The sequence below is a fragment of the Notechis scutatus genome, chromosome 8 (genome assembly GCF_049901735.1).
Source record: "Notechis scutatus isolate UNSWTSFEM ecotype Mainland chromosome 8, rNotScu1.2, whole genome shotgun sequence".
Classification (NCBI taxonomy): domain Eukaryota; kingdom Metazoa; phylum Chordata; class Lepidosauria; order Squamata; family Elapidae; genus Notechis; species Notechis scutatus.
In genome coordinates this window covers 25,455,546-25,472,781 of record NC_142016.1, presented here as the reverse complement: position 1 = coordinate 25,472,781, position 17,236 = coordinate 25,455,546, and the positions used below count along the sequence as shown (strand labels likewise).

General features: G+C 46.9%; 2 protein-coding genes across 5 annotated transcripts in view; one reads left to right on the top strand and one right to left on the bottom strand.

Annotated features, from left to right (window-relative positions):
• The window catches only part of NFKBIB (NFKB inhibitor beta), a 36,894-nt gene that overhangs the window by 13,938 nt on the left and 5,720 nt on the right, over positions 1 to 17,236 (bottom strand). Inside the window, exons 6-7 of one of the 4 annotated variants that reach the window (XR_015750553.1) lie at positions 3,410 to 3,664; positions 1,691 to 2,152 (exon numbers count right to left, since the gene is read on the bottom strand). Coding sequence is in view for 2 of the 4 variants with exons in the window: in XM_026688112.2 (XP_026543897.1) it covers positions 16,157 to 16,195 (39 nt within the window). In the remaining 2 variants the exon portion in view is untranslated. Of the gene's footprint in view, positions 1 to 1,690; positions 3,665 to 14,051; positions 16,196 to 17,236 lie in introns of those variants that run through there. The other 3 variants (XR_015750554.1, XM_087971237.1, XM_026688112.2) reach the window with 3 other exon arrangements.
• Positions 332 to 10,886, top strand: CCER2 (coiled-coil glutamate rich protein 2). Its single transcript, XM_026688105.2, has 6 exons — positions 332 to 626; positions 6,013 to 6,059; positions 6,339 to 6,432; positions 7,431 to 7,499; positions 8,042 to 8,901; positions 10,635 to 10,886. Exons 1-6 carry the CDS (start codon positions 578 to 580, stop codon positions 10,716 to 10,718), a joined length of 1,203 nt encoding a protein of 400 aa, XP_026543890.1. The 5' UTR covers positions 332 to 577; the 3' UTR covers positions 10,719 to 10,886.

The following is a 17,236-nucleotide window of genomic DNA, read 5'->3' as shown; positions in this document are numbered from 1 at the left end:
TCCCCCACCATCCCGTTTCCTACCTTCTCCCCCTCCCCACCCCCACGGTTCACATCCTTCCTCCCCTCCCTAACTCTACTAGGGTTGCATAAAACGACCCCTTCCCCTCTTTCCATCCGGAGGCACCGACCCGCTTTGTGTGGGCAATGCTAAATCATGCATGAATTCTCTAACCCGCTGGAAAGGGAAATTTATTTCATTTGTTTTTAAAAAGGGGGGATGTCTCATTAGCACCCGTATAAAGAGACCCCCCCAGCCCCTCAACCTTCTGTTAGGAGCAGGTGACATCACTTCCTTCCCGGCTTCCTTTTTAGCGTTCCCCCCGCCCCTTTCTCCAAAATCTCTGATGCGAGTCTGTTCAGTTCCACAAGAGAAAGTCCTTCGGGCTCCCGCATCCAAGGACGTTGGCCGGCTTGCTGCAAGTGCAACGCTTTGTGTGGGGTTTCTCCCTCCACCCACACACACACACACCCACTCCCTCTTTTAGTCCTTTCTGTGGTTTCCTTTCCTTCTCCCCTCCCCCCAAACCCACCGCCCCAAGAGGGACGAGAGAAGCAGCTGGCCAGGGGTTGAAGCTATGGTTTCTCTGGAAGCCTCGCTTCTGCAGCTCTTTTTCCTCTGCCAAGGTAAGACCCGGAGTGCGCTTTCCATCCCTTCCCCTTCCCCTTCCCAGCTCTCCATCCCCGGGACCAAGACGCGAGTGGAACGTCCCCTCCAAAGTTTTTTTTCCTCCCCTCTCCCTGATTTCTGATCGTGCTCCATGAAGCACTTAAGCAGCCTCGGCGCAGCCCACCGGCGGGGTTTCTTCTTGAATTTCACCTGCAGATTGGCGGCTAAGGAGCTTGGTGGTCTCTGGACATCTTGGTTGGGGACGTAGAATCTGGGTTTTGTAACCATGAGGGTCTTTCCTGCTGGATTTTCCCACCCTCTACCCTCCCATGAAAGGCATGGGTTTTTTTTTTTTTTTTGCAAGTCAAAAAGAGCTTTTTATATTCTTTTGGTGACCTCAGGTGTTGTTTGTCCTTGAAGGGGAAGAATCTGACTTGCGAATGTATCCTAACGGAATAAAAGAGTGGGAAGGGACCTTGGAGGTCTTCTAGTCCAGCCCCCTGCTCAATCAGGAGACCCTGTCCGATCTCTTCTGAAAAACCTGAAGTTAAAATAGACCTTATACTAGATTTTCCTCCCAATCTGTTACCTTCTGACTATGGGGCTGCAAGAATCATAGAGATCATCTAGTCCAACCCCCTGGCCAAGAAAGCCTCCTCTTAACCTGCCCCAGATACTGCTGGGTCTTCTAGGAGTTTGAGCCCACTCTAACTTAAGACAGCAGGAGATTGGAGAAGGCTGCCCGGATTCATTTGCTTCTTTCATTCCAACGAAACCAACCAACACAGTCATCTTGCACGGCTTTGAAGCTGCGAGCTGACGACCATATCAGCTTTTTTTAAAACCTTTCTGCCGGAGTGATCTTCAACCTCTCTCAATCTTCTCCTTGAACGCTGCTCACTCTTCCCCGGTTGCATTGTTTAAAAAAAAAAACCTTTCCATTTCCCCCCACCCCCAAACTCCTCCTCCCTTCCTTCCTCCGGTTCCTTTTGTTCCCTCTCTTTCAATGCCTCTTTTCCCCCACAAAAAAATCCGCCTCCTTTCTAAAACGCCATGCTGAATATGAGACAATACCAAGCGGTTATCTTGGTAGCAGGGTTGATTTATTTTATTTTATTTTTGGTCCCGTTCCGCTAAACGAAACAACCTATTTGCTTTAGATTCGGATTTCGTCCCGATGGAAGGCAGAGTCAGCGCTTGGACGGGATTCCAAGCCGGAGGGTTTCAGCACCCTGGAGAGCGGCTCCTTTTGCTGCCAAGGAAGCTGAGACTTAAAATCCTGTTTTTTTCTTTCCTCTCCAGGCAATTTTTAAAAAGCACACACACCTCTTTCCCGTCCCTGAAATACTTGGATGGTGTGAATGGGCTCGCTGCCTGGGTTTGGGCAACAGACTAGCCGCATTTTGTAGTTTGAAAGTTGGCCAAAAGGCTTGATGGATTTCTTGGGCAATGCAGTGTACTGGTTTGTAATGGGAGACCGGTCGGTGTGATGAAACATGTTATTGGTGTGCAGCCACGGCTCTTCAATAGCTGGCATCCCATCCTGGTTATAAAAGGGTTTGTTTTTTTTGAAGCTAAATCAGGATTTCTAGGGAGCAGATCCATTTCTAAATAAAACAATTGGGGAATGGTTCCATTGTGTCTTCAGTTTTTAGGAGCTGCTATGGTCTAAAAGGAAAGCATTTTGCTAAATGCTTTAAGCTAGCATATCATAATCAGTGGGACGGATGACCTAGTTTTATATTTTCCTATTGGTGGTATTTAAATCATAAGGGAAATTACTTTTGCATTTTCAGGGTTTTTTTTTCCTGATGCTTCCAGCGTGCCCTCCCAAAAGTGGATGTGCTGCCCCAATATTGCTTTTCAATTAAAAAAATAAAGTAATTCATAAGTAAATGGTTTCATGGCAGAGTCTGACTGCCCAGTTTCTGTCTTCTCTATCCTTGCTTTAAGTCACTGTTGTCAGCCTTGGTGACTTTAAGATGGGTGGACTTCAACTCCCAGAATTCCCCAGCTAGAATGCCTGGACTTCAGCTCCCAGAATTCCCTAGCATGCCTGCTTTAAGCTGTGTAGATTTCAACTCCCATAATTCTTCAACGAAAGTGGGCAATTGGGGAATTCTGGGAGTTGAAGTTCATCCTTCTTAAAGTCACCCAGCTTGAGCTCCTAAATGAAGGAGGGCATCCAAATGATGATGATGATGATAAAAATTCCAAACTCATGCAAACCAGTAAAAACCAGCAACCAGCAACACAACATGCTTAGAAGGGAACTGTTAATTGGGGTGAAGGATGGGGTGGGGGTAGATGGGGAGGGAGAGAAGGAGCTGCTGCCTTCTGGTGTATGATTTATGTTTTCTATTCATTCTGGTTTTTTTTTTTTTGGATTTATTATTGTGCAGTCTCTAGCATTATGTAATTCTTATGTAAGTCAGATTGGCACACCTGAAAAACTTAAGTCCTTCTCTCTGTCTTTCTAAAAGCCCCTCCCCAGAGATGATAAACCCCATAATGACAGACTCCTCCCCCCACTTTTAGTTATTTAGTCATCACATGGTCCTTTGAACAGAACTACAGAATAACAGGGCTTGGAAAAGACCTTGGAGGTCTTATTTTAAAAACTAACAGTGGGTCTGGTAAAGAGGACATTAAGAGGGTCTGGGGAGAGTTATTTAACATCAGATCATAAGCTGGCCAGAGTCACAGGACAGCGAGAGAGCCAGTGCATCGATTTAAGAAGTAAATAATAAAAATTTAAACATATTCATGGTTATTCTGGCTGGAAAGAAGCTTTGCCTACCCCTTGCTGATATTTCCTTGAACAGCAGCTTGGCGTCCCCAAATGAAGCAGCTGAAAGGCTTTTCTTGAATGGAGAGATAAAAATAAGGAAGATTTAATTCAGAGAACGTCCACGCCCATGGCAACTTTTAAGACCTCTGTCTGGACTTCAACTCCCAGAATTCCTCAGCCTTCATGCTGAATAGGTCTTAAAAGTTGCCAAGGTTGAACAACGATCCTGGTTTAATCTGTCTCATTTCTTCTGGGCTTTTTAGCCTAAGAAGGGGGATCAGAAAATAAAAGGAGAAGGGGGAGCAGGAAGGGAAGGGAAGGAAGAAAAGGAATGAAGGAAGGAATACAGGGAGAGCGGAGGAGGTGGAGAGGAGAGGAGAGAGAAGAAAGAAGAGAAGGTTGGCACCTCAAAGTGGAGATGTAAGGAAGATAGTTCCCACGGCAAGAGGAACAACCTGCTTTAAATAAGAACCTGCTTTGGTTGTCTTGATGTACAAAAGTTCGAAAGAAATGTATCTCTATCTTAATGCAAAGAAGGACTAGGCTTAATGATCTTATAGAATACAGTTGAAATGAAATATGACAATTGTTGTAATAAAATTGATATCAGTTTTTTACGATGAATTGAATAGATTAATTTTTCTTGTGATACTACAAAAAGTCAAGACCTTGTTGATGATCCAAACTCTGTCAAGGACCTTGGAGTACTCATCTCTAATGATCTAAGTGCTAGAGCCCACTGTAACTACATAGCCAAAAAGGCATTAAGAGTTGTTAACCTAATCCTACGTAGCTTTTTCTCTGGTAATATCACACTACTAACTGGAGCATACAAAACATTTGCTAGACCAATACTCGAATACAGCTCATCAGTCTGGAACCCGCATTACGTATCTGATATTAACACAGTTGAGAAAGTCCAGAAATATTTCACAAGAAGAGCTCTCCACTCCTCTACTTGTTGCAGAATACCTTATGCCACCAGACTTGAAATTCTAGACCTAGAAAACCTTGAATTACGCTGTCTTCGATCTGATCTAAGTATGGTATATAAAATCATACATTGCAATGTCCTTACCTGTCAATACTTCAGCTTCAACCATAGCAATACAAGAGCACACAATGGATACAAACTCAAGGTTAATCGCACCAAACTTGATTGCAGGAAATACGACTTCAGCCACAGAGTGGTCAATGTCTGGAATACTCTACCTGACTCTGTGGTTTCTTCCCCAAACCCCAAAAACTTTAACCTTAGACTGTCTACTGTGGACCTCACCCCTTTCCTAAGAGGTCTGTAGGTGGCCTGCATAAGTGCACCAACGTGCCTACCATCCCTGTCCTATTCTTCATTTTTCTTATATGTATCCATGTATTCATAACTATGTTTTTACTTATACCTATTATCTTGTAAGCAATTGACAAACCAAATAAATAAAATAAATAAATAAAATGTTTTTGATATAATTGAAGGGGAAAGCACCATGCAGAATCTGATATAAAAGGTATATTTGTTAGGTAGTTGTTAGAAGATGACTTATAAATGTTTAAGGGGATAATCAAGTTAAATGATTATTGGGATTTAAAAAGGAACTCATTAGATGATATATAAGTTATAGGGGTGGCACACTTTAATTGGTATGTGTAGGGGAAATTTTTGTTTTAAAATGTTTGAATTAAGGTGGAATTTTTGAAATGATGAAATGAGAATATGATGAAATTGTAACCATGAGAGATAAAAGTATAAGTATAATGAATTGGATGATATGAGAACTATTTAAAACTAAAAGAAATACGCTAAGAAATGAATTGAAAATTTATAAATAAGCCTGAGGAAAGTATCTGTGAAAAATTAATAGAAAATATGTAAAGTAGAGGTAAGATATGAACTAAATTTGAAAGATGAATATGTAAACTAAACTATGTATGGAGATGTGAAAACCTGGAATCATGCTGTTCACTAAAAAGATGTTTCTTTAAAAATGTGGAAAATTGAAATAAAACTTTTACAAAAAAGAAAAGAAGGATCAGGGGAGACAGGATAGCAGTCTTCCAATATTTGAGGGGCTGCCCCAAAGAAGAGGGAGTCAAATCTATTCTTCAAAGCACCTGAAGGCAGGACAAGAAGCAACAGATGGAAACTAATCAAGGAGAGAAGCAACTTAAAACTAAGGAGAAATTTCCTGATAGTTAGAACAATTAATCAGTGGAACTGCTTGCCTCCAGAAGTTGTGGATGCTCCAAACCTGTGGAGGCTTTTAAGAAGAGATTGGACAGCCACTTGGCTGAAAATATCAAGGGTTTCCTGCCTGAGCTGGGGTTGGGCTAGAAGACCTCCAAGGTCCCTTCTGACTTTCTTATGCTGTTCTGTTCTTTGATCCACATCAACTACATTAAATTAAATTAAATTATTAATCCAAGTCCCACCTCTGCTCTTTTATTCCCATGTCACAGGAAGGAAAGTCCGATAAAGATTAGGCTGGTCACGAGTGCAAAACCTAGCAAGCTAGCCAAGCACCGGGGTTTTGCTGCTGAAACGGAGGCATGTTTGAATATTTGACATTTTGAATATTGGAATATAATGCTTTCTCTCTCTCTTTTTTTTCCCTCAGCATTTTCGCTGCCGGTACCTACTCAGCTGTCCAAGGACGATGAAACGGTAAAAGAAAAGGGGAGAGTGAGTGAGTGAGGAATATACAGGTAGTCCTTGACTTACGAGTGCAACTGAGCCCAAACTTTGTGTCGTTCAGTGAGACACTTGTGACTTTTGTCCCGTTTCACGACTTTTCTTGCCACGTTGCTTAAGTGCATCGCTGCAGTTGTGGATTTAGTACCACGGTTGTTCAGTGAACCTGGCTTCCCCGCTGCAGAGAGAGACCCTCGAAATAGCTTCTGCCCCTAATTTCCTGTCTTCTTCTTCTTCTGATTTTTGGGCCAGGTGATTAAATGCATCTCAGAAATCTTAGCAGACACCCTGTCCAGATCCAGCCCAATGCCGGTGACCAGCGACTGCATGAAGGTCCTGAGGGAAGGTAAGTGGAGATTTGGGCTCCTCCTCCTCCTCCTCCTCCTCCTCCTCCTCCTCAATATGACACTCCCTTCTAGCACTGATGATGTTCCCTAGTTGGGTCATGAAAGGTCTGCAAGGAAACGTCCAATCTCAGAGAGCATCAAGAACCCCACAGTTCTCCTCCTCCTCCTCCTCCTCCTCCTCCTCCTCCTCCTCCTCCTCCTCCTCCTCCTCCCTCTCCTCCTCCTCCTCTCCACATATCCCACTTCCTTCTAGCACTGATAGTTGGGTCATGAAACATCTTGAAGAAAACCACCAAAGCTCAGACAGCACCAAAGATTCCCCTGTTCCCCCTTTTCCTCCTCCTCCTCCTCCTCCTCTCTGCATTGGGTAATAAACCTCTGCAAGCTCAGACAGCTCTAAGCACCCCACAGTCTTCTTCCTCCTCCTCCTCCTCCCCCTCTCCACAAGCCCCACTCTCTTCTAGGACTGATGATGCTACTTAGATGGGTAGTGAAATGTCTGCAAGAAAATCACCAAGCTCTGAATTCCAAGGACCCCACAGTCCTCCTCCTCCTCAACGTTTGCAAGAAAAATAACCCATCTTAGAGAGCACCTAGTCCTCCTCTTCCTCCTCCACTCCGCAAACCCTCCCTAGTTTCCTGGGTGGTAAAGGAGATCAGGGGAACAACTGTAGTTTCAGACTTGCAAGCTTCTTTAGCATTAGAGGAGAGCCGTGGTGGAGGAGGAGTTAGAATGCAGGCTAATTTGGCCCACTACCAGCAGTTCGATCCTGACCGGCTCAAGGTTGACTCAGCCTGCCCTCCTTCCGAGGTCGGTCCAATGAGGACCCAGATTGTTGGGGGGGGGGGGCAAGAGGCCGACTCTGTAAACCACTCAGGGGGGCCTTTAAAGCACTGCGAAGTGGTGTATAAGTCTAGGTCTATTACGATGAAGTAGAATTCACTCATCTGGGTGGGGTTTGTTATTCTGGGAGTGTTAACACGAGCTCCGTTTCAGACGACAGAGTCCTGACGATGCTTCATCAGCGGCATCTGCTGAGGGAGCTGGAGGAACTCGCCCATCAAGGTAAGCAACTCAATTCTTGAGTTCGGTTCTTTGCGAAGTGGAGATGGAAGGTAAGGAAGGGGTCCTTTTAGGGTGCTATCTTGGGCCCACTCGTGGCTGGGCGTCTCGGAAAGGGGGACTCAGGAGCTGCACTCCCCTGGAAAAAAAAACCATTGAAGTTCTACTTTTCTCCTGCAAAAGAACCCACTGAAGTTCGCTTTTATATATAGAGATAAATCAACAAATTTATTACCATTATTATGATGTATAATTTGACTCAGACAATACACTGTTCATGAAGCACTTATGTATATTAAAGAAAAATGCATAAATTAAAAATAATAATCCCAACAGGAGGAGGTAGTAAAGAAGGTAAGGACAAATATTATTACTAAAGCCATACTACACGGGTAAAGCATACATAGAGGTTAGACAGCAGTGTAAGAATTACAGAATTCAGAATGAGCAGAATGGTGGCACGAAGGAAATAATTTTCCCTGTTATTTTTTTTTTTTACTTTTAACCTTTACTTTTTTTGTTCAATGCCTTCCGTTCATTTCCAGAAAATACAAAGCATCTCCTGGCCCAAGAATCGAACCACAATTCTCGGGAAGAAAAGCAACAAGGAGAACTCGAGAAGAGGGATGAGCCCGCCCAACGGAAGGTAGCTGCCCCTGAGAAGGCGGAAGAGCACGCCAGCGAAAAGAAAGAAGAGGAGGAAGGGAAGAAGAAGGAAGAGAAAGCTAAAACCTCCAAGGAGAAAGCTGAGGTCTCTCGAGATGAAGATGCTTCGGAGGTACAGGATGAAGAGGAGGAGGAGGAGGAAGAGGAGGAGGGAGAAATAAAGAAGAGGGTCTCCTCGGAGACGTGGCACTCCAAGGAGTATTTTGGCCACGTCAAGAAAAGAGGTTCCAGGCGGCCCCAAATCCAAAAGGGAATGCTTCGGGGAGATGAAGGAGGCCGGGAGAGGCAGGAAATGGGCAAGAGACGCTTTAGAATGGATGAAGAAGAGGGGGATGACGCCTCAGAAGAAGAGGAGGAGGAGAAATACCACCGCGGAGGACACAGCAGTGACGAGAAGTGGGAGGGAGAAGAGAGGAGACCTTCTGTGGCCAAGAGGGTGGCAGAGAAGGCCAGCGACGAGGAGACGGCTCAGTTTGAAGAGGAGAAGGGCCTTAAAAGCTCCAAGGCCAAAGCCCACCTCCACAAAGGGTGGAAGCCGTGGCAGGAAGAAGCAGAGGAGGAGGAGGAGGAGGAGGAGGAGAACCACAACAAGGTGAGACATGGCCACCACCGTCCATCAGTTGACTTGGACCTCAAGAAGAGAGATCGGAAGGATCCAGTGGATCGGAGAGGCAGGCACCCCGCTCCTGAGGAGGAGGAAGAGGAGGAGGAGGAAGAAAAGGACACCCGGCGGAGGAAGGTTGGTATGAAGGAAGAGTCACTTTGAGGGCCTATCAGCTGGTTTGGGGTTGTTGTTGGTTTTTTTTCAAAAAAAGAAGGAAGAAGGGAGGAACAAAACAGGAAACTAAAAGGAGCTGGGAAGATTCAGGAGGAAGGGAAGATTTAGGCTTCTAAAAAGTATTTCTCCTCAATAGGGATACTTTAGGATGGGGTTGTCCAACCTTGGTGATTTTAAGACTTGTGGACTTCAACTCCCAGAATTCTGGAATTCTGGGAATTGAAGTCCACCCATCTTTAAAAAGTTTACTAGCATCCTGGCCATGGAATTCTGGGAGTTGAAGTCCACCCATCTTATAAGCTCATTAGCATGATGGCTGGGGGAATTCTGGGAGTTGAAGTCCACCCATCTTAAAAGTTTACTAGCATCCTGGCCAGGGAATTCTGGGAGTTGAAGTCCACCCATCTTAAAAGTTTACTAGCATCCTGGCCAGGGAATTCTGGGAGTTGAAGTCCACCCATCTTAAAAGTTTACTAGCATCCTGGCCAGGGAATTCTGGGAGTTGAAGTCCACCCATCTTATAAGCTCATTAGCATGATGGCTGGGGGAATTCTGGGAGTTGAAGTCCACCCATCTTAAAAGTTTACTAGCATCCTGGCCAGGGAATTCTGGGAGTTGAAGTCCACCCATCTTAAAAGTTTACTAGCATCCTGGCCAGGGAATTCTGGGAGTTGAAGTCCACCCATCTTATAAGCTCATTAGCATGATGGCTGGGGGAATTCTGGGAATTGAAGTCTGTGGAGCCTCGGGAGGATGAAAACGGGCCCATTTTGGCATTTCCATTTTGGAAGGCCCGTTTTTTGGCCTCGGGCCTCTGGTAGGCCATAAAAGGCCTCAAACGGGCCAACAATCAGCTGGGAGGTGCGCGCGCATGCACAGTGCAGGTAAGGAGGCGGGGGGGTGTTGTGCGTGCATGTGCAGGGGAGTCAGGGCACATTGCTTTGTGGGTGCCGGCATGCACGTGCTTTTGGCACACCACAACCAAAAGGTCTGCCATCCCTGCCCTAGAGAGGATTTTAACTTACTGCAACTTGTGTCTGGTTTGCCAACTGCACAAGGGCAGATAGGACAGCTCTCCAGAGGGTTAACCTCATCGCCCAGAGGATTATGGATATAATATTTCATCCTGGGTATAACATTTGCCCAGAGGATCCTATTTAATCTTGGGAAGAGCTTTAGAGCTCCCGCTGCCTTCAGAAAGTTCAAAACATCCTCAAAGATCCATCTCATCCTGGGAACCCCCCTTTTTTTTTTGAATTATTACCATCTGGCAGACGGTACAGAATAATAAAAACAAGGACAAACAGGCTGAAAAACAGCTTCTATCCCAGGGCAAGTAGCTCTTACTGGATTCAACTGTGTAGAGCAATATTAATGCAATATCAGGGGTTTTCGGTTCAACTGCATAGAATGTGAAGGAGGTATGTTTGTGTTTTATTTTTTTATATAGTTTTCTTGTGTATAATGCAGGGGTCTCCAACCTTGGCCACTTTAAGCCTGGAGGACTTCAACTCCCAGAATTCCCCAGCCAGCTTTGCTGGCTGGGGAATTCTGGGAGTTGAAGTCCTCCAGGCTTAAAGTGGCCAAGGTTGGAGACCCCTGGTATAATGTACCCTGAAAATGGCATTTAATTTCGTTGTACGAGGTGCAATGACACAATAAAGTATTACTCCTCCTCCTACTTTCCCCTTTAGGTTCCAGAGGTGGAAAAACTGGAAGAGATCGAACGGGAGCTGAAATGGGCTGCTGACGCGCTAGAAGAACTCAAGAAGGGTTAAATCCTGCGGCTGCCTCGGAAGCCGCGGAGGGTAGGAGAAATCCCAGCTATCCTTTCTCTCTATGACCCCTGTATTCAGCTTGGCTTTAGACTGTTAAACTTAAGTTTTCCCTCGCTTACGATGATAATAGAATATTTGTAGCTCAGGGTTGAACTGCAGAATCCTGGGTGGTTTTCTTGGGAGACGTTTCGTGACTCAAGTAGGGAACACCATCAGTGTTAAAAGGAGTGGGTTATGTGGGGGAGGAGGAGGAGGAGGAGAACTGTGGGGTCCTTGGAGGTTTTCTTGGGAGACGTTTCGTTACCCAGCTTGGTAACGTTGTCAGTACTAGAAGGGAATAGGATTTGCTCTCTGTTTGCATTTAAGTGGTTTGCCCTGTCAGTGTTGGAGGTTTCTTGTGAGATCCTTGGGGTTGAGCCGTGGAGGTTTTCTTGCAGACGTTTTATTACCCAGCTAGGTAACGTCATCAATGCTAGAAGGGAGGAAGGGTTGGTCTCTTTGATAGTTCCTTGATAAGGTTAAAGGAATTTGGTAGGAGGAACTACCAACTCAGAAAAATCAACTAACCAAAGAATGACCAAAACCACTCCCACCAACACCAAGAAGACAAACCTCATATATATAGACAGACAGCAAAATTCCCTTCTAGAACTGATGACACTACCTAGTTGGGTTATGAAATGTAAGAAAACCACCAAGCTGAGAGCGCCAAGGAATACACAGACCTCCTCCTCCTCTCCACGTACTCCACTCTCTTTTAGCACTAATGTTATTACCTAGTTGGGTAATGAAACCACCACAAGAAAGCAACCAATCTCAGAGCGTATCAAGGACCCCACAAATGCCCACCTGACTTGCATTTTGCCACAAAAAGAGGGATCCCTCAATCTGGCTACAGAAGACTGTTCTAGGAACATTTTGTTCCAAGCCTGTTTCCCCATCGACTTAACTATCCTCAGATCTTTGCTTGTTATCATCCCACCCAGGATAGCTTTGATCACCTCCTAAGAGCTTAGTGCTACCCAGGTGTTTTATTCTGCATTTTCGATTGGCTGGTGAAACAAATTTGCATCAATTCCAGGGATGGTTGAATGGGAACAAGGCTCTCTTGTCTGCTTTGCGCATCAAGGTTTAAAAGAAAAAAATCGGTTTAAATCAGTGTTTTTTTTACTTTTGGCAACTTGAAGCTGGGTGGGTTTTGACTCCCAAAATATCCCCAGCCAGCATGAGTGGAAATCCACCCATCTGCAAGTTGCCACGGGGGTGGGGGGGGTGAAGCAGCAACTCTGGGTTAGAGAAACAGGCGCTCCCATAATCTTGAATTTCCACTCGTAATAGAGGTGACATGTAGCATCTCTATACTTCGCTGTTGTAAGCTTGCCTTTTTCCCGACAACTGCTGCAGTCGTTCCGCTGCACCGTTGCGTCAAATGTATTTTGAATCTGCACACACTGCAAATAAACATAATTGCCTAAGGCGATGTTTGCTGTGTCTGTGTGTGTGTGAGCTAGTGGCGTTTGCTGTGTCCTCCAAGGCAGCTGTTCCGTTGTGGTCCGGCATCCGCTGAGTTCAGCTTTCTTCCTCCAGCTTATTTTGGAGGCCAGATTTGCTTTTGGCTTCTGCTTTTATACACACGTGACGAGGGATGCGTCCCTGCCTCCCGTTAGAAGAGCTACTTCGGTCTAGTGGTGAAGGTGCCAGAAGGTGAAGGTGGGAGAGAGGAGTTCTAGTCCTGCCTTAGGCACGAAAGCTGGCTGGGTGACTTTGGGCCAATGGCCAGGAAATTGTGAGTTCTAGTCCCACTTTAGGCTTGAAAGCTGGCTGGTGACTTTAGGCCAATCACCAGGAGACGGTGAGTTCTAGTTTGGCCTTGAGCATGAAGGACAACTGGGTGACTTTGAGCCAATCACCAGGAGACGGTGAATTCAAGTCCTGCCTCAGGCATGAAAACTGGCTGGTGACTTTGGACCAATCGTCAGGCGATGGTAAGTTTTACCCTGGCCTTAAATATAAGACAGCTGGGTGACTTTAGCCCAATCATCAGGTGATGGTGGTGAGTTCTAGTTCCGCCTTACGCATGAAAGCTAGTTGGGTGCCTTTGGGCCAATCACTGTCTCTCAGCCCCACTCACCTCACAGGGTTGTTATTGCGAGTAAAATAAGAGGAATGTGTGTTGATATGTTTTGTCATATTTGTTAAAATAATAAAGATGGGATACATAAATAAAACACAAACACACTTCAGCTATTGAAAATCTGGCAATAACTGCATTGAGTGCTAGTTGAAATGTACAGAGGAAAATTTTACATCTTAGTCTCAAAAAAGGGCGTCATTAAAGAAGAGGCCGGAGACCAACCAAGACTGGCAACTTATTCTGCTTTGGATCTGAAAATAGCCCTTAGAATTATACACCGTTTTCTAGGACTTTGCTGCCCTCTCTAAGCACTTTAGAGAGTCGGCCTCTTGCCTTCAACAATCTGAGTTCTCGTTTGACCCACCTTGGAAGGACAGGAGGCTGAGTCAACCTTGAGCCTGGTGAGAATCGAACTCCTGGCAGTGGCCAGAGTTAGCCTGCAATACTGCACTCTAACCAGAAGGAAGTAGGGCGGGAGGGTGGGAGGAAGGAAGGAAGGAAGGTAGCTTACAGAGTCAGCCTATTTCCCCTCAACAACCTGGGTCCTCGTTTGACCCACCTCGGAAGGAGGGAAGGCTGAGTCAATCTTGAGCCTGGTGAGAATCGAACTCCTGGCAGTGGGCAGAGTTAGCCTGCAATACTACATTATAACAGGAAGGAAGGAAGGAAGGAAGGAAGGAAGGAAGGAAGGAAGGAAGGAAGGAAGGAAAGAAGGTTTACAGAGTCAGCCTCTTGCCCCCAAGAATGTGGGTCCTCATTTTACCCCCCTCGGAAGGATGGAAGGCTGAGTCAACCTTGAGCTGGTCAGAATCGAACTGCTGGCAGTGGGCAGAGTTAGCCTGCAATACTGCATTCTAACAGGAAGGAAGGAAGGAAGGAAGGAGGGGAGGGGAGGTAAGGTTTACAGAGTCAGCCTCTTGCCCCCAACAATGTGGGTCCTCATTTTACCCACCTCGGAAGGATGGAAGGTTGAGTCAACCTGGAGCCTGGGGAGATCTGAACTGGCAAATTGCAGGCAGCCGGTAGGCAGCAGAAATAGCCTGCAGTACCGCACTCTAACCACCGTGCCACCGTGGGATCGGTGAGGGGGAATTTTGATTTGTGGGCCCTCCTATCTGACGCGTCTGACGCCGCTAAACTTTCAGGCAGGGGTTGCTGGCGCCAGCAGGAATGAAAAAGAAGACAAAACAACAACAACACACCGTATCCGTAAGGTTTTAATGATCTCTCTGCTCGGGAAGACCTACAGAATACAATCCACAGAGAAGAGGCAGGAGGAAAGGGGGGAAAAAGCAGAGACGGAGACCAAACCGAGTCATAAACGTAAATCTAAACAGCTCACAGGAAAACCACACTGGAACTTCAAAACACGGAGCCTCTGTGGAAGAGGGGAGAAGGAACATGGCAAGGCGGAGCAGAATTCAAAAACAGCCTGTCAAACAACACGATTCTTTCCTGTTTTGTTGCAGACGGACAGGGGGTATTTTAAATAAGACACTCCTGGGGGGTGGGTTTCGCTCAGGAGACAGCCCCTAGAAAAGGAGTGGGGAAGCCCCCCCCCCAAGTTGTTGTTAAACACCGGTTCCAAGCAGGTTCTGGGTTCCAATTCTGCCTTCTTCCATAGAATCCTAGCTGTTAGACCAAGAGTTCTCCAAACTTGGCCAACTTTAAGACGTGCAGACTTCAACTCCCAGAATCCCCCAGCACCAGCATAGCTTCTTTTCTTGCAATCCCTTCCTCTGCAATCTCTCCTCTTTGGGGGAGAGGAGAGAAAGAAAAAGACACGGCTGGCTGGGGAATTCTGGGAGTTGAAATCCACACGTCTTAAAGTGGCCAAAGTTGGGGACTCCATGTGCTAGACCTACCTTAACCATCTCAAATTTGCACTCTCTTTTCCTTCACCGCGGTGCCGCCCGCTGTCTCCTTTTTTGGGGTGGGGTGGGGAATTTTTCAGGGGCTTCTCAAGATACAGGGGAAGAGACGAGATGCCAGTCCACGCTTCCGGTGATTCCCAAGAATTAAAGAAATAAAGCCAGCATGGGAAGAGCAGACAAGATTTGGCCGAGAAGGATTTATTTCCCTTGGAATTTAAGCAAGGAGTTTTCCAGGAGGAGGCCTGGCCTGAGCAATAATTACTAAATTATTATTAAAATAATTACTAATAAAGGTAAGCTGCGTTCATCCCTTTCCTCAGGGCTTAACCGAATTACTGCTCGTCCAAATGGGGCATTTTAAGTCCCACTTTCTTAACAATCCCAGGGGGGGGGGAAAGAAAGACTTAAATCCTTCTTTTATTTAGGAAGAGATCTCCCACCCCACCCCATAACTAAACAACCCCCCCATCTGCTATGAGGCTCCCCCCAAAGGTTGCGTTTTGCTAAGCCCTGGATAAAAATTGACCCAGATATTTAGGATTCCAGCCGGTCCACCATCTCATGCCCGGTGGGGGTGACGGTGAGTTGAAAACCACGTCGCGCAGAGGACAACTTTCCTTGTGCCAGGATGGGGGGACCTTATTCTTGTTGAGAAGACATTGGCCGAGCCAGGGGGAGGAGTCAAGCGGGGGAACTAGTCTGGAATCTCTGTGGAGGCACAAAAGGGCGAAGTCGGAGCTTCTCGGATGCTGTTGAACTTTCTCCGAGCCAGGTGCAAACTGGCAATCTGGGCAGATTCCTGTATGAGAGGCGCCAGCAAGGAAGTCGCTAATTTGAACTCTTCACCTGTGGATCTGGCTGTTGGCGCTTGGCAGTTCTCCAACTCTCCACACCGCGAGAGGCGGGAAACCCCCTCCCCCCTCCGCAAGAGCCCCAGACCATCCAGCTCTCCAGAACAAGATCCACGGACCGGGATCCAACGTTAAGGGAGGGAGGGACACCCCGAATCTGACCGTGAGCATTCCCGGGAAAGCGGTGTGTGTGTGTGTGTGTGTGTGTGCTCCAGAAAGAGATGGACGAGACGAGGCCTTTGCGCAACTAGGCTGTGCTCAGGACACACGCCGGCCACGTGCTAATGACAACGGAAACCCAAATCTACTGATTCTGAAACATCAAGGCGGCCAAGGGGGAGACATCAAAGAGGAGGAGACATCCCGTTTCTGAAGCAGGACAAAAGAACGGAGGAGGAGGGTAGGCGTCGGAATGGGGCCACCTGGGGAGGCCGCTTCCCCTTTCGTCCCGGCCTTTATAAATAAGTTTTCACATCTAGCTCACAGTGAAGATGCAGTTGCTACAGAGATTATCCTAGCCAGATAATCCACCAGAGGGCACTTTCTGTGGAGTCCGGCGTGGGGCCAAAGGGCTCCCTTCTAGTGGCCACAATTGATCACAATGTCGTCGTATTCCTCCTACGGAAAGAAAGAAAGAAAGAAAGACGGGCTGTTGGGCGTCTGCAGGGCTGAGCCCAAGGGAAGGGTCAAAGGCGGCATCAGTCTCGAGTCCCTTTGCACCCACAAGAAAGCCAAGTCCAGCCCCCCTTGAATTCTGCTGACTCTTAGATCTACCACCCATTTGCTTTGACTGTTAGTAGTTTGGATTCTTGTAGAAAGTGTTAGCATGCAGTCATTCCTCCCTCCCTCCCTCTTTTCTTCCTTCCTTCCTCCCACTTTCCCTGCCTTGACTCCTTCCTTCCTTTCTCCTTACGATGCCTTCCTTCCTCCCTCCCGACTCCTTCCTTCCTTTCTTCCAGCCTGTCTGACTCCTTCCTTCCCTCGATTCCTTCCTTCCTCCCTCCTCCCCTCGACTGACTCTTTCCTCCTTCCCTCCGACTCCTTCCTTCCTTGTCTGACTCCTTCCTTCCTTCCCTCGATTCCTCCTTCCTCTGACTCCTTCCTTCCTTCCTCGATTCCTCCCTCCCTCCGACTCCTTCCTTCCTCATCTGACTCTTTCCTTCCTCCCTCCGACTCCTTCCTCCCTTTCTTCCAGCCTGTCTGACTCCTTCCTTCCCTCGATTCCTTCCTTCCTCCGACTCCTTCCTCCCTCATCTGACTCCTTCCTTCCTCCCTCCGACTCCTTCCTTCCTTGTCTGACTCCTTCCTTCCTCCCACCTACCTTGACTCCTTTCCTTCCTTCCTCCCATCCTGTCTGACTCCTTCCTTCCTTCCCCTCGATTCCTTCCTCCCTCCCTCCTCCCTCCTCGACTGACTCTTTCCTCCTTCCCTCCGACTCCTTCCTTCCTTGTCTGACTCCTTCCTTCCTTCCCTCGATTCCTCCCCCCCCCGACTCCTTCCTTCCTCATCTGACTCCTTCCTTCCTCCCTCCGACTCCTTCCTTCCTTTCTTCCAGCCTGACTCCTTCCTTCCCTCGATTCCTTCCTTCCTCCGACTCCTTCCTTCCTCATCTGACTCCTTCCTTCCTCCCTCCGACTCCTTCCTTGTCTGACTCCTTCC